Source organism: Tamandua tetradactyla, chromosome 19 (genome assembly GCF_023851605.1).
Source record: "Tamandua tetradactyla isolate mTamTet1 chromosome 19, mTamTet1.pri, whole genome shotgun sequence".
Lineage (NCBI taxonomy): Eukaryota > Metazoa > Chordata > Mammalia > Pilosa > Myrmecophagidae > Tamandua > Tamandua tetradactyla.
This window is the reverse complement of record NC_135345.1, coordinates 53,139,599-53,163,598: the sequence shown is the minus strand read 5'-3', so window position 1 is coordinate 53,163,598 and position 24,000 is coordinate 53,139,599. Positions and strand designations below refer to the sequence as shown.

Below are 24,000 nucleotides of genomic sequence, written 5' to 3'. Positions count from 1 at the left end.
AATGAGAATTGACTGGAACTGTACACTTAGAGTTCCCCTTACAAAACACTGTTATCTCATAAGCTGGCTTAATGGAACAGGCTGTCAGGGGCTTATTAGAAGTAACTGAATACAGCACCTTACAGTGCAGAGGTTCACAGGAGGCTGTGGGGCCAGAACTGGGATACCTCACAGCTTGTGTGGCTGAAAAAGACAGGCCTGGCACAAACCATAATGTTAGCAGAGACAGACCCAGGTCTTCTCAAGGAGAAAGGCATTTGCTGCTCATTCCAATTCTAAAGCATTTCTTCCATTTTAAGGGTAAATTAGGTATTTTATGGATCTTTTATATATCGGTCTTAGCACGTGTAAAAGACAGCAAAGTATAGTGGTTAACAGGCCTGTGGTGGTTTGAAGCTGAACGTACCCCAGAAAAACATGTTCTTAAACTTAATCCATTCCAAACAAAATGGACCTTTTGGTGACATTACTTCAGTTAAGGTGTGGCCCAACTCGGTCCTTTTACTGGAATCCTTTATAAGCAGAATGAAATTCAGAGAAAGAGAAAACCATGGGAAGCAAGAAGCTGAAGGTCAGTGGAACCTGTCAGAGAAGGGAGAGGCCACCATGTGCACTGCCATGTGACAGAGGAGCCCAGGACAAAGGATCACTGTCAGCCAGCCCCATAGACTGGTTCAGGAAGAAAGCATCACCTGGATGACACTTTGGTTTGGACTTTTTCCTAGCCTTAAAACTGTGAAGTAATAAATTCCCATTGTTTATGCCAGCACATTGCATTGTATTTACTTTAGCAACAAGGAAACTAAAACAAAGACCAACTTTGGCATTAGACTGCAAGAGTTCAAATCTCAGCTTTACTACTTACTACTTACTAGTTGAATGACCTTGTATCACTTAACTTCTCTACGACTCAGTTTCTTCATCTGCAATAGTCGTTCAAGAGATTAAATGAGTTGATACGTATAAACTTCTTAGAATAGTGCCTAGCATAGAGTGAGTATTCAGGCTTAGAACTATTACTATTATCACAGAAAAAAGCCACCCCATTTAATAGCTTTTGCACCCACATTCCTTCTTATCTATTCATCATGGTATCAATCTAGAAGGAGGTACTTTCACAGATGAGATTCTAAATGGTGGGAGGCAGTGTAAATGGAAGAGCTCAGGTCTACAGCCAGAGGGACATGTGGAACCCTGGCTCTGCAGGGAGAACAATGTTATCTTGTACAAGTCATTTATCCTCATTGCTCTGCATTTCTCACCTCTAAGAAATGAGGATTTTAAATGTCTTTCTTTTGAATTATTGTGCAGAGGTATATTGTAAAACATGACTTTCAATGTGAACTTTTCCATGACTGAAGTCCGATACTCTCAGCCACTATAGAATTCTCTCCTTCAACAATAAACACTTTCATTCATAAAACACTTTTCCCCATTATTCTATCTACTTATTTCAATAACTCTGTTAGACCATTATTGTTTCCTTTACACAAGAGAGGAAACCAAGACATAAAAGAGGTTATGTTCTGTGTTAGTCTATTGCAAATGACAGTTTTAAAGAATGAATTGCAATTGTGCAAATACATATATTCAGCAGCCTCACTTCTCTTTCCCTCACCCCCTACCCCCATCCTTTCTCCCATTATTGAGCTCGTTGGTAATTAATGTGTCTTATTTCCAGAAATATCTATCTACAGCAAGGCAAATCTCTGATATTCTGTGGAAACAATTACCTTCTAGAAAAAAAGTCAACAGACTTTTTCTGTAAAGTTCAGATAGTTAATATTTAGTCTCTGAGGGCCGTACAGGCTCTGTGGCAATTACATGAACTTCCCGTTGTAGCATGAAAGCAGTCATAGACAATATGTAAATAAATAGGTATGGCTGTGCTGTAATGAAGCTCTGTTTATGGACCCTGAAATTTGAATGTCATATAATGATCATTTGTATGAAATATTATTTTTCTTTTCATTTTCTCAATCACTTAAAAACATAAAAAAACTTCTCAAATTGAATAGGAGAGGCCAGTTTTGGCCCATGAGCTTTAGTTTGCTGATCCCTGGTCTCTAAGAAGATAGTTATAATCCCCTGCTTTTATCTGGATAGGTGGGGGAATGATGGAAGCTCAGAGAACTGACAACACCCCCAGCTTGGAGCTATCAGGAAAGGTTTCTGGAGGCAGCATCAAGGAGGCTAAAGGACAAATAAGAATTTGGCAAAGAAGAGAGAAAAAGGGTGTGGTGGACAGAGGGGCAGCAATTGCAAAGGCAAGAGTCTAAGAGCATGGTCCATTCTAAAAATAGCAAAGGAATTACTTTGGAGAAGTACAGAGGGGACAATGGTGAGTGAAGACATTTCAGAGGGTGAAGAGGCTTCTAAAAGTTGTGCCCAATAGTTTCACTTAATATGAAAGTCATGGACAGCTTTGGAAGCTTTTAAGCAGGAGCCTATTAATTAGTCACCTTTGTATTCCCACTACACAGTCAATGATTTTTTAATGAATGAGCAAAGTATTAAATAAATGCTACCTTCCATTGCCCATCTAGTTCATCATTCTGCTCTCTTCCTTCTTTTCTTATTCTCACTTTGTTGTCTTGCCTTCCTCCTCTATCTTTATTACTCTTTTTTCTTTTTATCTTTCTCTTTCAAATTTTAAAAAGAATTTTAACTTAAATTAAGTGGACATGGATTCCATTAATAAGCATGAAAAGAAGCAACACTACTAGTAACAAGAAAAGAAAACAGCGTGACCAGCTAAAATGCTGACCCAGCTAATGTGTGAATAAATAGTGAAACTAACCGAAGTGTTTGCTCCAACTTTCTAGCCTTTCCTTGAGTTTCCACTCAAACTCTTCAGGCTCCCAAGCATATCCCAAACATTGCAGCCATCATCCAGATGGAAAAACTCATTTAGACAAAGAATTGCAAGTATTTAGAAACTTTTGGAAATGTTTGTAAAGGGTAAGTGTGTGTATAATTTTCATTGTAGAGTTTGGACATATAAATTCTGTTCTTGGTGAAGATTGATGTGATTATGAAAAAAGCATAAAGACTGATAAAAATAACTCCTCTTTGGCCTGGTGCCCCAGAACCATGTACATTATAGAACAGTTGTTTTGAGACTAACAGACAAGTTGGGAAAGAAATAATGGTTAGACTGAATTTGCCCTTAGAAGTTGGTTTGAACAGCGGAAATAATTGATATTTTTCAGGAAAGTTTTACTTTGCTTGTGAACTTTAGGACTTTTTATTTTATTTCCAGCAGTTTCTTTGACAATCATCATTTTCTATTTGGCTCATCTGAGCTCAGTTTACAGTACACTGTAAATATAACAACTTGCTTCACAACTATCAATAACCACAATTGCTTATCAAACTTGCTCCCCAGTTGACATAAAAGTTTGCAATTACACAGACTTTGCTTAATTAATTTTGATGTATATTACACAGTTTCCATATAATCTACATTTTCAATAAATAATCTATTCTTGAGTAGATAATTCTATCTGCTTAGCCAAACAGATGAACATCATATTCCTCATTTTCTAAAAAAACTGAAGTAGGCCATATGGAAAGTTAGATTAATCTCTCTGTTCTATAGGAAATGAATTACCTTAAATAAAAAATATTAGCCCATTAGCTGAATTGTCTTTTAGAGGAATTGAAACACTATTCATGATAGTAGAATTAGCAGTGTTTTCTTCCTCCTAGTTTTCATTTCTTTCTTTCTATTAAGTGATACATAGCGTAGAACTCTTAGATATAATTGATATAATTTTGTGCATCTTAAGGGCTTAGCCTGAGAGTTTAAGGAAGGGAGCCCCATGAACAAGTGTGGAGCCATAACCTTCCAATCTTCTGACTGATTGTTGATAGAAGGAGGAGCTGATATATCCCAATTACAGCTGCAAGGCCAAGGGAAAACAGTGTGATACCAGTAGATGCACTATACCTGTGGGTCTAAATTTTTCTTGGTTATGAATCCCTTTAAAAATCTGGTGGAAGTTATGGGTATACTCCTTGGAAAACTACACATTTTCTCCTTTCCACAAAGTTTGTCATGGAATTCTAGAGCGTTCACGTAAACTTTCATCCATCCTCCCCAAATAATCTATGGACCCCATGTGTTTTGGGTCCACAGATTGGGGATACTCTCTCATGGGGCTTGACCACACTTTGATTTTTTTTATGGCAATGTGGTGAATATTTCTGGAAATTAAGAGAGGAAGACTTATCAGAGGATTCTGCCCACCTTTTTAGAGTTATTACATATGGTGTTACCCGGTAATTAAGAGTACATGCTCTGTTAGCCATGAACCACCTCTCTGTGTCTGCTGCAGTTGGGTTCCATTGGATGCTCCTATGTACTTTAGATGCACTCTATTTTTGTTTGTTTGTTTAGATTCACCTCTACTCCCTAAAAATAATTCCTATGATTATTACAGTCAACAAGTCTCTCCTTACTTCATACCCTCTAGGATGGCTAAAATGAAGTAGACAGGTAATAACAAGTGTTGACGAGGATGTGGAGAAATTAGAACCCTCTTACATTGCTGGTTGAAATGTAAAATGATACAGCTGCTTTGAAAAACCATCTGGCAATTCCTCTAAAGGTTAAGCATAGAGTTGCTATAAGACCCAGCAATTCCACTCTGAGGTGGAGAAATGTCTACACAAAAACCTGTACATACATGTTCATAGCAGCAGTATTCATAAAGCCAAAAAGTGGAAACAACCTCACTGTCTTTCAACCAGTAAATAGATATATAAATTGTGGTATATCCATACAATGGAATATTATTAGGCAGTAAAAAGAAATGAATTATTGATACATGATTTAATATAGGTGAACCTTAAAAACATGATAAGTGAAAGAAACCACTTGTATATTTCCATTTACAGGAAATGCATGATTTCATTTAAATGGAATTATATGATCCCACTTATAGGAAAAGTTCAGAATAAGCAAATACATAGAAATAGAAAGTAATTAGTGATTGCTTAGGGCTGAAAGTAGGGAGTGTTGAGGGAAATGGAAAGTGCTGTACATAATGGTTTCTAGTTGGAATGATAAATATGCTCTAAGGTGACTGAGGTGATGGTTGCACAACTATGTGAGTATACTAAATGCTATTGAATTGTACCGTTTAAATAGGTGAATTGTATGGCATATGGATTATATCTCAATAAAGCTGATACCAAAAACAAGAAAGAGTGCAGGCTCTGGATGCAGGCTGCCTGGGTTCAGATTGCTGTGAACGCTGTGGTGTTCTGAGAGAAGGATCTGGGTGCAAATACTGTATTTAGGAAGATATCCCAAGAAACCAGGAAATTGGGGAAGTGAGATGGGAAAGGGGGAATGCCAATAAAGAGGGTGTTTATGAGTGAGTTACTGTTTTGGGCAACTGGAACACAATCATGAGGGGGTACCTCAGAAAGGCTGAACAGACACAACCCAGAATTTCTTCTCAAGGGATAAGAACTCTGGATTGTTACTGGGAGTATTACCCCCCAGTACTTCCAGTCAGGCTACCCCACATGCAGGCCAAGCAGATTCCTGCAACCAAAGAGAGACACGCAGGTTCTTGGGGTAAGAAGCAAAGCACCCAGGAACAGTTCGTCAAACCTACAGCTGACATCCAACTGAGCGGATATGGGCAGAGCCTTGAAATGCCTGCTTACAGGGGTGTTACTTAGCCTCTCTGTATCTCAGTTTCCTCATCTTTAAAATGAGGAAAATAATAGGTACTACTTTATATGGGTGTTGTGAGAATTAAGGAGTTAACATATCTGAAATATTTCAGAGAATCAAGAATCCTCATTTTTAATTTTCCTCTTTTTATAAATAAATCCATGATCATTTCTCTTCTGAATGAGTTTCTAACACGTTTATAAGTTTGTAAAAGGAATAGAATCACTGCTGAGAACAGTCTTTTTGTTCGGGCACCTCTTATCAACTTTGAATGGCTGCCTTTGAATTTTATGCTGCACGCTTGTTGGAGCATTAGACAGATACCCATCCCAGCAAGGTCTCTAAAATCTTTCTCATGTTGCTGTTCTATTTTATGGAAACTGTTGGTAGGATCCAACCTTCTATTATTTTTTTCCTTTGCGTCTCCTAAAATCTTCCCAAAGCCACACTCTGAGGATAGTAGACCCTCTTCGTAACTTCCTCAGTCTGAAGCCAGCGGCTGCAATCCCAGACACTTCTGAGTTCTACTTCTGCCAAAGGTATTTACACTCAATATGTTTTATTGCTCATGGATGATTGAAACAACCCAGTTGGTAAACAGCCAGGGGAAGATAGGGTTAAAAAAATAAAAAAAGCCCAAGAGTGTTATTACATTGAGCTCAAACTGACATGATTAAAACTTAATTTAATGTTTTGGTCACCTACGTATATATCTCTGGGTCGTTTCAGGATGTGACTCTTCAATTAACCTGACATTTCACAAATCCAAAATTGCTGTGGATGAACTCTTCACTTCTCTCTGGGATATTGCTGGAGCTCGGAATCTCATGAAACAGTTCAAGTCTGTGTATGTTCCTGGAAACCATACCCATCAGGCAAGTACATATGTTTTAAAGTAACCTTCTAACCTATGTTGTATTTTTAGGATTCAGAATCTACAACTATAGGAAAGGTCTCCATTTTGACCTTTCTAAAATAAGGTGTTTGTGCTAAATGATTTCCAAGGTTTCATCCAGTTCAGAGTTCTGGATTGCACTCAATTTGAAAGCCTCTCAATTGATATTTGTACCCATGGCTTGATGCAATGGGATGCGTACTGGATTGGGAATCAACTAGTGCTTTGTAACCATGGCTCTGTTGTGGACTTATTATATGACTTTAGGTAAGCAAGTCCTTTTACTTTTTGGTGCCCCTATTACTACATCTCCCGATAGGCTTAGATGATCCCCAGGATTTTGGATCTAGGAAGCCCATGAACATTTTGGGCAATTAAAATAATAGGAGTACGTAGTAATACGATGGCAAGGGAAAAGAAGTTTGCAACAGGGAAAATATATTTGCTATTTAAAATTCCTCCTCTGCTTTCTAAGGACAATAGCAGGACCTAAGAAGGGTGTTTTGAGCATTAAGCAGGGAAGATGAATGTGATATTACAAGATTAAAGGAGCTATAAAGGTATTGAAAAATTGCTCTGTCAAAGAAACAGAGGTTGGTGGGGGCAGGGGTAGTTAGAGAAAGATCCAAAGCAAAATTTAGGAGGTGAAGAATGACTGGAGCTCTTGAGGCTGGGAAGTCCCTGTTGGACAAGGAAGGAGACAAAACTAAACCTCCTGATGGCCTGAAAGTTGAACTTTCAAGGAAGAACAGATGTTCCTGATAGAAAGGGTTATTACGTTTTGCTATGGGCTGTGTGAAGGAAACTTCTCCTCCATTTCCCCATAAAATCTTCAGTAAAATCCACCTTCTTTGGTCAGAATTTTTGGAGAATTGAATATGCTGTTAATGGGGAATATGACATAGAGAGAGGTTCAACTTCAAGGTGCTGACACTCTGAAGTGGGCCTGCAGACAAGAGCTAGCAAAATCTGGGTCCTGCCTCCTTTATATTCCTATAGTAGGTGACATGTCAAAGGCACTTCCCCATTAGGTTTCTCCTCTGATCCTTATGACAAGTGAATAGCTAGAGAGATATTATTATCCTGAGATCCAATAGGGCCCAATGGCTTGCCATAGACACATACCCAGGCGACCTGAGGCAAATGCAATACTCTTTGCTGCTGACACAAAACCTCCTCTCCAACCTTGCTGTGTTCTCATGGAGGCCCTAGAAATATTGATTGATAGCACTGATGGTTGTCTGAAATCACACTCCTATACTAAAGACCTTAGAAACTGGCATGCAACTTAGAAATATACATTCCCATCCTTTGTTCAATGGTCTGAGAATATTACCACCACAAAAATACAGATAAAATCACTCAGATAATTAATCATATATAGTTTTGTCATTTAAAAATAAATCAGGGGTAGGCAACAGTGGCTTGGTGGCAGAGTTCTCACCTGCCATGCTGGAGACCTGGGTTCGATTCCCAGAGCCTGCATGCAAAAAATAAAAAAACTAGAAATAAATAGAAAATAAATAGGCAATCTTAAATGCTGTGGTATGTTCCAGAAGACATGATATAACTGGTGCTATATTAAGGGATGTCAAGAAGGAAGTGGTTGCTATAGTTGGCAAAGGGAAAATAAACCACTGAATTATGAAGTCTTTTCATTTTTTGATCATCATGATGACTGATTTGGCCAGTAACACATGTAAACATGTATTAGCTATTAATCTTAAGCATGATAAGGACAATAAAAGTGTCCTAGACTTTATATCCCTGCTGTCAACACTGTCATTTCTCCAGACTTCAGAACCCTATCCTGCAGCCATGGTCTTTGGAAAATGACCTGTCCACTTTATTGCATCTATTCTCCTGTGTATTAAGTCAATAACATCAACACACTCATAAAATCCTAAATGTCAGTGAATGGGAGAGGCAGGGAAGAGAGGGAAGTATGTTTGTATGTTGAGGGTAATGAATAAATAATGACACAGACACATAATGAAATACTATGCAACCATTAAAATGAATGGGATAACTAAATGTGCTTCCATCAATTGTAGCAAATGTACCACACCAATGCCAGGAATCAACAATAAGGTGTTGTATGGGACTTCTGCATTTTATGCATGGTTGTTCTGTAAACCCACAACTTCTCTAATAAAAATTTTAATTTACCTTGATTTAATTTAGAAAGAATGAAATATATCAAGATATGCTGACCAGGGGTCATATTTGAATCCTTGTCTCAGGTCTGCCTCTTGGGAAAGTCAGACTGAGAGCTACATAGCCTACTAGGGTAAAAAAAAAAAAGTTATAGATCATTCTATAAAGCATTATTCCAATTTTATAAAAATAAGAGGTTTTTCTGTAAATATTTGATAAATCTTTAAAAATTAAAGAAAAATTTTATTGTGATTACTTTGAAAGGGTGGAAGAGGGATTGAATAGGCATGGAGGAACTCTGACTTCTTGCTTTATATTGACATATTTAGAGAGAGTTTTGTGGAATTATGGGTAACATTTTATTTCTTTGAGCTTTTTAATATTTTCCAAATACAAAGAAATTTTAAATCATTGTAAAATTTACATTTTAAATTGTAAAGCCCTGTGAGGGCAGAGATTTGCATCTGCTTTGTTCACTCTTATATTCCTAGTGCTTCAAGTGGAGTTATCATGCACATAGTGTGTGCTTAATAAACATTTGTTGGATGCATCTTTTTTGCAATACATTTATCTTTAATATAAATAGAGGGATTTGTTAGGAAACAAAGTGTGTATAAATAGAAAGGTACAAGTGTCCAGAATAGAGTCAGAGTTCAGATGTCTGATTTTGAAGATGCGCCTTAGCTAAGCAATTTTCTGTCCATTCCCTCTCCTAATTCTGTCCTCAGCCCCATGTGGCTCCATGTTCTCTCTAGCTCCATGCCACCTGTTTTTTTTTTTTTTTTCTTTTTTTCTTTTTACATGAGCAGGCACCAGGAATCAAACTCAGGTCTCCAGCATGGCAGGCAAGAACTCTGCCTGCTGAGCCACCATGGCCTGCCCTCCATGCCATTTTTACACAGACGCTTTGAGACGCCCTGGGCACCTGAGAAAGCACTAGACTCGTCTAGTCATGGGTTTCTTTCCCAGGCCTGAGCTGTGCTGGGCATCTGGGCTCCCTGCCCTGTATCTCTGCCCCCAGCTTCCTCCGAGTTCCCTGTCCGCCCCAGCCTCCTTCCCCGTGCACGGCTCCCCTGCTCCAATGCACATGAGCTGGCACTCAGAGCCATTCCTGGTTCTCCTGTCTCAGGTCTGCCTCTTGGGAAAGTCAGACTAAGAGCTACATGGCCTATTAGGTGAAAAAAAAATGTTATAGATCATTCTATAAAGCATTATCCCAATTTTGTAAGAATATAAGGTGTATCTCCTGCTGGTTCTCCTGCTGGTTCTAAAGGCTCAGAACATTTTTATTTAACATTCATCCATTACCCTTTTAGAAAAATGTGTCAGCCACAGCTCAGATGCAGAAAGCAGATACAAGTCTAGTCATTTTAAGAAGAACATTATTCAGTGCAAGGAATTAAGTATATATAAAACTGCTGGAAGAACTAGAGGAAGAGGATCTGGACTGGACCTCCAGGAACGGCTCCCAGAACATCAGCACAGACCTGGCCCTCCAGGGAAGCTGTCCCCCTGCATTGTCAGGAGAGTGGGGGTGGGGGGACAAGAGGCTGCCACTAAAGCTCCTGACTTGAAAGACACACCTTAAAGCTAAAGACAGCTTTGATCAGCTCAGTGCTTACTACTTAATGGGGGGTGGGGGGAAGGAGGAGTTGGATGGAAAGGGAAAGAGGATGGGTCAATGGAACCTGAACTCTGGGATCCACTAAAGAGAAGGTTAGCCTTTAAAAAGGCTAACAGAACAGATTTTAGAGCCAGAGCATCTGGGTTCAGCTCTGTCTGCTACTAGCTGTGTGACTCTGGGCAAGTGACTTGGCATCTCTGTGCCTGATTTTTTTTCTGTAAGAAAGAACTAATAATAGTAGCTCCCTCCTAAAGATACCCTAATGATTAGGTGAGTTAATATATATAAAACTCTTAGAACAGTACCCAACACATAGAAAGCACTATATAAATATTTGCTAAAATAATAGAGGTAATGTAAAGGGCAAAATAGGCCTTCTCTTTGTCCTTTTTACAGCATTTCATCTTTTCCTTCATTAGGAGATGCATACATTGAAGGGGCATCTTTTTTTTTTTTTTTTTTGGCACAAGCAGGCACCAGGAAGCGAACACAGGTCTCCGGCATGGCAGGTGAGAACTCTGCCTGCTGAGCCCTCATGACCCACCTGAAGGGGCATCATTTTAAAGCCTAATGTCCTCTTACTTGCTGTGTATGGTAAGAGGTTCATTATAGACACTAGTTTGTTTGAAAAGGTTGTGCTTATTGGTGGACTCTGCACTGGAAACCTAAGCCTTCAGTTTTGCATGTGCAGCAAATTTTCTTACCCTTTTGTTTCTTACTGCCAATGTTCTAGCTTAATGGAAGGCTAATTTATCTTCTTAAAGGCCACAGTATTTGCTGTGCTGCTGTTCCTCAGCTGCAGCATCAGGAGGATATTAGGCAGATGTCTCAGGGCAAGGAGTCTTGAGGTCTTTCAGACAAAATATTGTATAGTTCTTGCATGACTTGCTTTGGCAGAAGTCTCAAAGAGCTGTGCTACGCTGGAGAAAACTTTCCACAGATGCAGCCTGTCTTTTGTGTTCTAGCATGCTGAATAAGAGCATTTAGGACCAGCAGTGCCCAAGGAAGCTTGATTCATCTTGAGTCTGGTGAAATGTGGTTCTCTGAAGAGTCTTTAGGCCCTGTCTCTTTGTCAACAATCCCAGCCCTGGTCACCAGCTGTTCATTCCCAATTCCTAAGCTCTGGGGCTCCTCTCAATTTTATCTACCTGACCCCAGACTAGCTCGGGTCCTTTCTGAAAGAATCAGCACAGGATAAGAAAGAGCTAGGGCCAGCCAACTTGGCTTACTTCTAACGGACAAATTAGCTAATATCACTGGGCTTTGGTTTTTTCCTATTGATGGTAGAGGAAGTACACTCAGAATTTTAAAAAATAATCTGATTTTGGATCGAAGGGTAGATGGGTAGACAGATGAAGAGAAAGACAAATAACCCACTTTTTAATCTTCAGACAATACTGTTCTCTTTAAGAAGATGAAAGGAGAATAAGTCATAGTTTCGCAAAAAAAAATAAATAAAAATAAATAAGCCATGGAATAGTCAAATAAAGCCATGAGCAGTTTTGAACAGATGTTTTTCTGTGCAGTCTTGGATTAAAGCAAAACAAACACTCTCTGTAAAAGCCTATTTTTCCTGAGAGGTTGGTGGCTTAGAGTCAATTTTGCAGAAAAGGGAAATGTGCTTTCAGTGGCAGGACTGAGATGTCCATTGGTATTCCAGTACTAATCAGCAATGACAAGGTCAGCAGTCCCTATTGATAGGGACATGGTTGTGATGCCAACTCAGGTTTTCTTGGAAACTGCTATCCTAGGCCATCTTGAAAGTATGCCAAATTCACGAAGATGTTAGCCTTTAAAGCCTTTAATTGGTTTCTTGAAATTGTCCTTGACTTATGGGTAATATCAGGAGTTGCTGCTATATTTAATACCTTTCCTCAAGAGCTAGAATTCGGGTCAATACAGGTCTTCTAGATTCAGCCACACAGTATCTCCATCACAAAAGAATATGCAGAGAGATGGACATAAACAAAAACATTTTCTTTTTCATTGTACTCAAGAGAGCTCAAAGCGCTGGCTATCTATTAAGTATCTATAATTCTCCTAGTTTCATGTAATTTACTAAGCAGGGGTCATTTTTATCAGAACCATCTTACCTGGCTATACAGTTTGACATTCTTCTCTTATCAGGTTTCCAAGGAAACAGAGGTAGAAAGTTAACCAAAGGTTAAATGCTCATGCTGTAGGAAAGAGGGGTTTGTTAATCCTTTGTCCACATCATGCAACTTGCCAGTTGTTAAGGAAATAATTACATTAATGTTTCAATCCAAGCTTAACAGTGTGTCTGTGGCAGAGATAATTTCATGTGTTCCCCAAACTCCAGCTTTCTTCTCCTCCTGGACACATGGAACATATTTTTTTCAGCATTCCTTGCAGGGCGATGTGGGTTTATGACTGAATTCTAGCCAATGAACTATAGGTGGAAGTGATACAGATCACTTTCAGGCCTGGCTCATAAAACTTTGTTTTAAATCCTTCATACCCTGTCTCTCTCATCATCTGATGATGAAATCAAAGTCTTCAGTGCAAGACTCCAATGCCCTAGGGAACTGTAGAATCACTTGATAGCAGGAATCCCTACTGTCAAACCATATGGATGTGATGTAAGCAAGAAATAAATGACCAGCAAGCAAATTTGTCTGAGCTTTTAAGACCCCTCTCTTCCCTCCCCACAAAAAAGGCGAACTTGCAGAGTATGTTTGGGAAAATTAAATCACTTAGAATTTACCCTCCTAACATTGAAGCAAACTATATGGCTTATTTCCCTTCTGGCCATTTCTATCAGGTCAGAAAGACTTGGAGCAGGGCTCTACAGGGGAGACACTACCTTTAGCGTGATCCTTTGCTGAGAAGTAGGTAGTTTCTGGCTGAATGGAAAATACCATGACAAAGGATTTTCATCTAAGTAGTCACTGCCAAAGCAGTCTTCCTCCAATCAGAGTTCAGTGGCATGTTATGGAGTATATTATAATCCAAATTAAGCGGCTCAGAGAAAGGAGCCCAGGTTTCCTATCATTACAAACCTAATTAGAAAAATTAAAGAAATATGTTTGCTAAGAAGTCAGGAGACAAGTACTGCTTTGTACCTGAGAAAGTCTTTTCCAAATAGTGCTCTGAAAATGTACACGTTATTTAGTGATTTTCTGCTTAGTTGTTTTAATAAAGAATTTCGAGATTTTTTTCTGTACCATATTTAAGTGAGAAAACCTGCCAACTTCCCTTTAAATGAAGAATACCTATATCATTTAGGATGCTTTGGGCTGCAAGAAAAAATAGAGAAAGATGAATTCTCAAACTGACTTCAACAAAAATGGCAATATTGGACCGTATGGCTTAAAAATACAGGGGAGAGACAGCTTCAAGGGGTGAGTGACCATTGCAGGGGTGATGCCAGCAGAAAACAGCTAATAGACTTGGAGGAATAAGTTCCTTCTTTCTCTTCCCGCCTTCCAAGTTCTCACTAGTGCCCCCTATTGACAAAGTCTAACAGAACTAGCTGGCAAAGCAGAAATGTAATTTTCTGTCTTAGCCCCGGCATCACAGACTTGCATATACAAGGCAGGGTTTGGGGTTGGCAGACCAATACCTTAATAGCTAGCACATCTCCCTACGGACAATGGTATTTCAAGACTGTTGTTATATAGAATAATGACCAATGAGAATGCAACCAAAAAATGTAAGAAATGGGTATCATAAGAGGTTTGCCAGGTGGTTAATTAATAAAAACATTTATGCTATTTTTTCTGGATTATGTGATATGCTTATCTGTTACTTTTCTGTATTTTAAATTGTGGTTTCTTTTCTTAATCTATGTAAATATTCACTTAGTTCATTCATTCATTCATTCATGTACTTATTTATTACATTAAAAAAAAGATTTCCAATCTTCCCCAATGATACACAGCAATAATAAAATCCTGAGAATGAGGGTGTTTAAGAGAATAGCATTTCCAAATCTCTGCTCACCCTCCCACCAAGGCGAACCCCAGCTCAGTGGGCATTTCCCCCTGGATGCTTCATTCCTCAAAGTTCAGCTGAAAATGGAGCAAGGAAGAGAGAGAAATTCCAGTTTCCCTGCTTTCCTTAAACCCTCCAAACCTCCTTCTACCTCCCCCATCTTTCCCCTCTATGTCCCCAGTCTAAATTGGCACCTCTGGAGCTCCGAAAACAATCATACCACCCCCAGTACACTGTGTCTTGCACAGAGGAGGGGATGAATATAGTTTTTAGGTTGCTACAGAATCTTTTCCCTGTGTCTGCACTCTTTAGGCTCACTATTGCTCCTGCTTGATGAAGATGCATCTGTGGAGGGCAACAACCTTTCTTCTTTCTTGTGGGTTGGGGATTATATTTTCTTCTCTCTGAAATAGGACAAGCTATGTGCATTTCTCTGTGATTCTGCCTAAAATTATTTTATGTAACTGTTTTTTTTAGTTTAGGCTAATAAAACAAATGCCTGCAATGAAAGCGCCTAGAAGGAAGGAAGGAAGGGCCTTTTATTCCTTTATGTTCCCTCTGTGCTTTGCATCAGTTAGAATTTCATTTAGTTACAAGTAATAGAGTTCTGAAAAATAGTGGCTTAAACATACAAGGTTTTATATTGTCATGTAAAGCAAGTCCTGATTTAGCCTGTTCACATTGTGGCATCCCCACAAGTCATCATAGACCAAGATCTTTCCCAGCTCTCTGCTCCCACGTCTCTAAGGAATAGCCTTTTCAGCCAAGACAGCTGCAGGAGCTGTAGGCATCACTCATTTTCAATACACTTCCATGTTCCAGGCACAGAACAGAGAAAGAGAAGAGAAATATGCCCTTCCCTCTTAAAAAGGAGCCTTTCTACAGGGGCCACACTGCCCTTCTCCTTACATCTCTTTGTCCAGAATTTAATTACAAAGCCACACCCAGCCAAAAGGGAGCCTGAGAAATGTAGACTTAAGACCACTGGTAAATGCTGCCAGCTTAAAAAAAATGGATTTTTCTTTACTAAGGAAGAAGTCAATGAATGTTTGATGGTAATTCTGATCATAAGGTAACAGAGTATTGGCCAAAGGACTTTTCCTTGGGGATGTGAGTCAAAATTTAAGAAAAAATTCCAGAAAGGCTGAGCTGGTACTAGTGCTCTCGACAATTTACTTAGGGAAGAGCATTTGAGGAATTCAGAGGTCACTTACTTCATGGCCATATTTAAAATATGGTAGATTTGTTGGACAACTTTATGATTCCAGAAGTATGTATATTAATTTTGAAAAATTTGGTAAAGGAAGAAAACTCCCCCAACCTAGAGATGAAGCTAATAAAATAAATGCTTTACTTTAATCTCTTTTCTACCCATATTTAATTTATTAATTTGTAACAAGTAAAAAGTGATAGAAACCACTGATCTGTGGTTTCTATCAGTGTTTTTAAACCAGGTTTTAAACAACAACAACAAAAGCAATAGAGTGAAAAGACTCTCCCACCCTTTCCCAGTCACCCACTCCACCCCACCCCACCCCACCCCTTCATGTTTCCTGCTAATGTTAGTTTCTATATATCATTTGCATATCAGCAGATACAAATTCTTATATTACCCCGACTCTTTACACAAGTGCCAGCCCATCATGCACACTACTTTGTACCTTACCTTTTTCATTTATACACTTTTCACTGTTCTCTGCCTTGCTTTCTGCATATCAGCACAGAGCTTCCCTCTTCACTTTCACAGCAATCCTTCATGTGGATGTACCCCATATTAAACAGTTCCCAATTGATAGACACTTGGGTTGCCTAATCTTCTTCTATTAAAAACAATAAACAGTCTTTTCTAGATTCTATTTGCATATTAAGAGCATATCTATAGCTCAAATGCCCAGAAGTGGAATTGTTAAGTCAAACATGTTTGTAATTTTATAGAGCACAATTGTCACATTGATTGTCAAAATTTCACTCCCACCAACAATGTTTGAGAATACATATTTCCCCATGGCCTCATCGGGAGAATGTGTTTCAAACTTTTGGATTTTTGCCAGTCTAATAAAAAATGTTTAAATCTATCTTGGTATAGCTTTAATTTGAATTTTTCTTATTATGAGTAAAGTTGATCCATAGCTTTAAAAAAAATTCCTATCTTATCAGTGTTCCTGTTCAGTGCTTTAACATTCATGAGCGTTTAACCATGAGATCTCTCACATGAGTGGTCTGTTTGACTAACAAGCATTAAAAGGGTGGAACCCTCAACTGAGCAGTTTCTAGTTCTCCCTGAAACTTATCCCTGAGAAATGTAGCAGCTACATTCCAGCTAAATTATTATGTATGATTTCAATGGTCTATATCCTGCTTTATTTCTAAGATATTTTAAGTATGAAAATTAGAATAAGGTGATAAATAAAAGTATGAAATGGCTGTAAGAAAAACAAGATGGAGCCAGAGAGGAGGGCCATGCAGCAGCAAATATCCTTGCCCCTTGCTCAAGTCAAGTCACAGATTTGGCCAATGCACAGAGAGAAAAAGGAGTTCAAAACTGGATACCTCTCAACAGTGCCCTGTCAGAAGCTGGCTTTTCTGAAGTTATAATAGATTGTCAGAGAGGATGCTGAGGGGAAGAGTTCCTTCTCCCTTGATACTCCAAACTTGGGTGCCATATGGAACTGGAGCAGCAGAGGCAGCAACCCGTAGTGGAAAAAGTGATCCAGTTGATGGAAAAGGGGGACAGATGTTGGTAGTAAGAGAAACCAAGGAAAGAGGTGGGGAAACCATGCTCAGAAAACTCAGTGGTCAAAGAGGCAGCTGCATCCTAATATAACCTAAATATGCATGAGTTATTCCCAGGAAAGGAAGGCATTTAGCACCATTTATCAAACTGTATGAGTTGTTGTAAACTTAACCTCACCCTAATTCTACTGAAATTTTTATAGCGCCGTGTGGCCTGCTTTCTCTAAGCTTTGACCTCCGTCAGACTCCTTTTTAGTATCCTGGCTTCGTTTTCCGGCCAGCTAATGCTCAGAGTTGAATTCTGTAGAAGAAAGGAGGGATTGCTTGAGTCTTAGGGACAGCCACATTGTAAATAAACATTTGAGTTCCTTGCAGAGGGTAAGACAATTCTAAGAAAATTTAGAAAAACTGAAGACCATCTTCATATCTATATTAAATGATAATTCTTTGCTTTTCAGTATAATTCATGCATAAAATTGTTGCTTTAAATCTAGATTGAAAAAATTGTCATACCATGACTATAATGCTGGTAAGAGATAGTTGTTTGTAAAAGGGTGTACAAAAAACAGAAATAGCACTAGAACACGGGGGAGAAAGTTTGCACAAAAAACCAATGTTTTATTGTCTTTTTTCACACACGCAATCACAGCAATTGCTTCGGTATTAAAAATAAACCTGTTTTGCTTCCTTTGATTCAGATAAAGCTGTCGTCTCTCCAGACCAAAAAAAAAAAAAATTCCTTTTACTTATGGCACAATATTTTGTCTTTCCAGGCAACCTATAAGCCATTGTTAAAACAGATTGTGGAGGAAATATTTGATCCTGATAGACCAGATCCTGTTGATATCGAACACATGTCTTCAGGCCTCACTGATCTCCTTAAAACTGGATTTAGCATGTTCATGAAGGTAAAGTAACCGTGCAGAGGTAATCCTGAGTATGACGTTCTCTTTGCTGGGCATGAAAATGCTGCCACACCAGTAACCCAGACGTGTGTCGTAGAGATAATGTTTAGAATTTTGGCCCTTCTAAAAATCAGGTATGTGATCTTTAACTCTTGATTATAAGCAGCTCTTGACCTTGCAGTTTCATGCAGCTTCTTCTGACCTGAGGTGCTATGATCCTTTCTGGCCAGTGTGTACAGTCCGAGGTGAAGGACATAAGCACTACTGAAAGCTTTTCTCCTCATGGCACACATTTGCACTTAACATGAGCCCATAAACTAGTATAGATCTTAGTGATGGTCCTTTACTCTTACTTCTAGAGCTTTTTATGTAGGATAATGAGTTACTCTGCTCAAGTATATGACTGGTATCACCCCCAAACCCATTTCAAAATGGCTTTTGTTTTGGTCCAGCAGACTCCTAGGTAATAAGAACTAGAATTTCTCTGGTTAATATTGCAGTGGATCACAATTGCTGAACAGCCCTTGAAGTGGGGAGGAGAGGAGGGGGAAAATATACAAATGCGATCTATTTTTAGCCCACTGTAAAGTTTCTAAATTCAAAAATATCTAAACAAGATTACAGGCTGACCTCAGTCTATGCCAGGATTTTCAGTTGTAATAACTCTTGGAAATAACAAAATGTTTTGCCAGCTTCAAAGTGCCTTTGAAATCATGAATTAATCTACATAGAAGATCTGGCCTTTCAGAGTTCAGTAAATGCATATTCCAGGAAAACTGATTCACTACAAAAGCCAGAGGACAGAAGCCAGACAAGCAGACTCTAAACCAAGCAGTAAAGTGGCAGGAGCTCACATGCCAGGTCTCCATCCTGCTGTTCCCAATTAGCATCTACTCCTGTTGTAGCAAGTGACTGGTGCATCTTCCCTCCTTTTTTTTTTTTTAAATAAAGCAGCACAAGTGCTCCACTTCTCCAAAGTGTTCAACACTCCAGTGTTGAGTGTACATAAGCCCCAGGGTTGTCCAGTGGCTTCTCTTCTAAAGTGCCTTTCCTGGCAGCTGGTTGATACAGAAAATTCCAGACTATAGTCATGGTTTCCCACCTTCTCTATTTGAGCATCATCTTTCTCCATTCATAAGTTTGGACTTAACCCTGAAGAGAGACTAAAACATTAAATGTGGATTTTCAGACCCTAGTCAGTAAGGTCTGAGGATGGTCCAATAGTTTGGGTGCGCTTTGCTCATCTGGGCTGCTGCATTCCATTATCAGCTGAGCCCTAACCAAGGGGATCTGGCCAAGGGAGTGAGTGGAGGCTTGAACTTGCCTCTCCTCCACTCACCACACTAATATGCAGAAAGGTGCAGGTAGGTGAAAGAAGGCCCTGACTTGGATTCCGTCCATGATACTTGCTGCACACAAAGAACTGTTTTTTAGAAGAATGATCCCCATATATGTTTGGGAAACACTAGACTATGGGATATTAAATTGCTTTGTCTCTGCTGGACTTCATAGCCTTTAATATGCTGATGGACTTTGCAGCTCTCCCTGAGGCAAATGTAAAATATGTTGTTGTGGGAGGACCGCCCTCTTGAATTTTCATACTATTTTATCAGACTTGAGATATCATATTTTAAAATTATGTTTTCTAACTCTCTTAGGTATCTTTGCTATTGTTTAACATTTCTTTCTGTGATCAGAGGGATCTCTGTCCTAAAGTGGGCTTTGCCTAGGAAGATCTTAGCAATCATCCTGAGCCAACCCTGTATGTGTGTGTTTCTCACCCAGAATCATGTCTCAGGAAGAAATGCTCCAGCAGCTTGAGACTGGTCTCAAAGATAGGTTTCCAAGTAATGGATTTAAGAAAGAGGAATTTGTTTTATCCCAAAGACATTCCTCAGCCCTCAGTTGCCCTGGCCTCTGCTCTCAGTTGCCAAGAGGCATCTCATCTGTCTGCAGGGGGTAGAGAGGGTCACCATGAGCTGGCTGCAAAAGCCCCCCCAGCCCTCCACCCCAAGAAAGAAGCATTTTTGTGTTGTTTTATTTGTAAACAAGCCTCAGCTGACTCTCCCCACCATTCCATAGAGCTCGGCAGAGAAAGTACCACTGGCTCAGTATTCAGGGTCTAAACTAAATTTAGATCATCTTGGAGAGGAAACAGCCAGTGGAGTGTTGAGGGAATGTTGAATGAAGTGTTGAGGGGTAGTCCTTTGGGAAACCATGATTTCCCAAAGGACTACCCCTTTAAGATGAGGGTGAAACCATTAGGAAAGGACATCTTACACTCTGCTTTAAGGCCTGTGGATAGAAGAGGATGCCAGGTGTAGATGGAGTATAATGTGGTCACACCTGTTTACTGGGATGCCCTTGTACTGTTTTCATTGCTTCCCACCATCCAAAGCTATACAGATAACCTGTGATCAGTTTGTACCGGGGGCTAGCCAAGCTATTTCCATCCATTCTCTTATTTAATACCCACAGGAACCTTAGGAGTTAGGTTCTGTCACTATTCCTGCTTTACTGATGAGGAAACTAAGGCCCAGTAAGGTCAAGGTAAATGTGAACTTCCAGAAGGCTGGGATTGGATCATACCCTGCATTCTCAAGTGTTTTCCAAAGAGCCATAGGAAGTGATGGCACCAGGATTTGCTCCCAAGTCATTCTTACTCCAAAGTCCATGCTCTTACTCACACCATTTCCTAGCACCAGGATGCTGCCAGGGATTTCTTTGGAAGTTAAATATTCAAACATCATTTTTCTTCATGATTAATCATTATCACAAAGGCTCTCCTTTTCCAGTATCTATGCAATTTATGAATAAAATCCATAACTGGACTGGTCGTCAAGGCAGCCAATTGGAGTGAGATCTCTTAGGAAGTCCCTGACCCTTCTTTCTAGTAGCTACTGAGCAAGGCAAAGCTGGTCATTGTTTAGCTATGTCATTATGTAACCCCATAATGGTGTTATGGGATTATAGGGGTCATCTGATTCTTGTCTGCTCTTCTAGGACTTGGTCCTAGGACTTCTTGGCAGTGCACATAACTCTCCTCACCCATCAGAAGAATAAATCCATGCATTTAAATTCCCTGTACCCATGGCATCTTAGTTCTGTATCAGTAGCCAAGAGTTGCCACTCCTTTCTTTCTTGCCACTTGCTGGCCCTGCTCAGGGTCTGTGGGATCTGCTTCCTAGCCTTCTCACTCAAGACCTACTAGTGCTGAGCCAGAAAGAAAGAAAAGATAGAGAGCATGATGTAATAGAAGCATCCATACGGGATCCTTCTCATGCTTTGTGAGAATTCTAAAGCTGGAAATATTGCTGAGCAGTCAGTCTGTCCCAGCTCTGTCTCTAGACTCACACATGTTCTCATAGGTGATGTTGGCTCAGGGTCACCAAGAGTCAATAATTGAAGACCATGCAAGGAGTGAGTGTAGATGGAGAAGCTGGTGAGTGATGTGCTGGGAAATAGAACCAGCTGATATTCCCCAGGATGTTTGGTGCATGCCCTCACAGTGCGTAATAAAAAGGACACAGGAAAGAATTTTCTAGGCCCCTGTGTCTTCTTCAGGGCTCCATACCTCTTTGTACACATTTCTGTAGTTGCACTTACATATTATTTTTAAATTGTACATATTAGGTATCTTTCTCCAGACTAATGTTTGTCTAACTGCATAACCCATTCATGAATCGGGACATCAATTCACTAGATTGTAAACAGCATTTTTTATGAAAAGTAGAATAGATCAAAGGACATTGCATCTAGCAGGGTGAAACAAAACAGCCCAGACACATCATCCACATGTACATATACACATGTATGATTTATATGTATTTCTTACTGTGGAACATGATCAAAAGAATGTGAAAGTTGTGGCCCTGAGAGTCAGGGCTGTTCTAAGTCTTATTCTTTTATGCATCCTTGGCTCTTGGCCCCTGAATAGGCCTTACAAATAGTAAGTACCTGCTAATGGTTGGGAGGGTGGCCACAGTGGACCTGTTATAGTACTCTTTCAGAAAGCAACACATCCTCAAGTCATTGATTCCTCTTTTTAACTCCACTGCCCTCAAATGAAAAGCTGCGTTTCAGTAATTTCAAATGAAATAGAAAGTTGCAACCCAATCAGTCAACTCCAGTGACCCTCAAGGGAGTCCCTGACCCTCCTTTCTGGCAGCTACTGAGCAAGGCAAAGCTGGTCATTGTTTGGTCATGTCAATATGTGTCCCAGAGAAGCAGCAGCCCACTTGCTCCCACCTCCTCCACCCTGCAGAGATGTTCATGGGTAGAAACAGAAGCCTGCCTCTGCTTCCATCAATCTCCTTCCCATACCTATCGGTGTGGGAAATCTGTTTCTTCCAATTTCTTTGTCTCTTTGGATTGCTGAACAGAAGCAGAGGGTAGTGTGAGAAATTAAAGGAGACAGGAGGAGAAATGGCCTGACAGAGGGGTTGGATAGAAGGACAAGTGACACCAGGAAGATATGGGGATCTTATTTCTATTTCACATCTTTACATTTTTAGTTTGGCTTTGTGAACAGTAAGATGACAATCTCTTTTGTGCATTCCTTCCTTATTCCATCTAGTCTACTCCCCAGTAACAAAAAATGTCATTATTTGTTTACAGGTGGCACTAGAGATAGTATTAAAGATATATCTAGAATCAGATGGTCTGAAGTAGACCCTGAGCTCTACCATGTACTAGTCTTGCGACCGTGTGTATGAAACTTAGCATCTCTGTGCCTTAGTTTCCTCATCTGAAGAATGGAGGTAATAGTACCTGTTTTCATAGGGCTGTTATGAAGATTAAATGAATTAATGCATATTAAGCATTCAGAACAGTGCCTGGCCTACGTTAAGACTATAGTTATTATAGAAGGTATTCTTATGTTTACAAGTTTGTGTCTCCTGCCATTAGGATTCTTGAGTGACAGAGCACATTGATAAAGGGCCACTTTGGGTATCTTCACATGCCTACACAAAGTCAGTGCTAGGCTAATTTGGTGCATGCAGCTAATTGTTAAGTGAATAACTGAATAAATAGAAGGGAATCACCACCCCCAAGGACATCAAGAGCAATCCATACTTCACAATTAATTGCTCTTGCCAGAGAGACATGGCATTCTGAGTGCCCTCCTCCTGTCGTACCTGTGTGGAGCTATATTTTAGGGCCATGATGTGTTTTTCCAGACTCTCTTTTTCTTCTCCTACTGTGACCCGCACCTACTGACCTCTTTTGTCCTTGGGAACATAGACTATCCCTCCTGGGGCAGCTTCTAGGGAGCTGGTGAAATTCTGTAGATACATTGTGACAAGTGGCTCAAGGGATATGGAGGTAGAAGCTCCAAACAACTCAGACCCCTGACTCTGCCAGGATTACTTCTGAAGTGTAGTCTCCATGTTTTGGGAGAGAGCAAATGCTCAATGAAGGTGTGCTGGTGCTCCCCCAATAGCCTCTGTACTGTAGGGAAATGGAGGCCTCCATTCCAGACACTTGGACGTGTCTCAAAGAAATCGTCTGATCTATGTGAATTTCAGCAGAAAGTGAAGGCTAAGAAAAAATGCCTGTCTCTAATTTTCTCTACACAGAACAAATCTTTCGTAAGCAGGGAGGTCAAGGCAGCTAGCTTTTGCCTTTGACTCAGACCCTCATTTGCATCGTATTGCAACCTGTTAAAATTACTTTCTTTGCATTGTGTTCAGGAATCGCCACCTGGAAAGTAAATGGCCTCTGGCAAGTTCACGCTGAATTCAGACCATCCAAGGAAGTTTTTCATCCCCATGTGTTCATCGCTATAACAGCGAACCAAAAAGGCCACCCAAAAACATTGGCTTAAATAATACTGATCACTTATTTTACCCATGCATCTGCTGCATTCTGGGCAGATCTCATCAGGGAAGGATTCATTGGGAAGATGGCTCCTTCCCATGGTCAGCAAATGACGCTGATTGTCAACTGGTAGCTCAGCTGGGGCTGTGGATCAGGGGCCTTAGCTCCTCTGCACATAAGCCTCTCCATGTGACCTGAGCATCCTCACAGTTTGGTGGCT

At 39.9% G+C, this 24,000-nt stretch overlaps 1 protein-coding gene across 2 annotated transcripts in view; it reads left to right on the top strand.

Moving 5' to 3' along the window:
• The window catches only part of SCFD2 (sec1 family domain containing 2), a 475,629-nt gene that overhangs the window by 429,542 nt on the left and 22,087 nt on the right, over positions 1–24,000 (top strand). For both annotated transcript variants that reach the window (XR_013165880.1, XM_077136863.1), the window contains exons 6-7: positions 6,422–6,567; positions 17,829–17,963. Coding sequence is in view for 1 of the 2 variants with exons in the window: in XM_077136863.1 (XP_076992978.1) it covers positions 6,422–6,567; positions 17,829–17,963 (281 nt within the window). In the remaining variant the exon portion in view is untranslated. The remainder of the gene's footprint in view (positions 1–6,421; positions 6,568–17,828; positions 17,964–24,000) is intronic.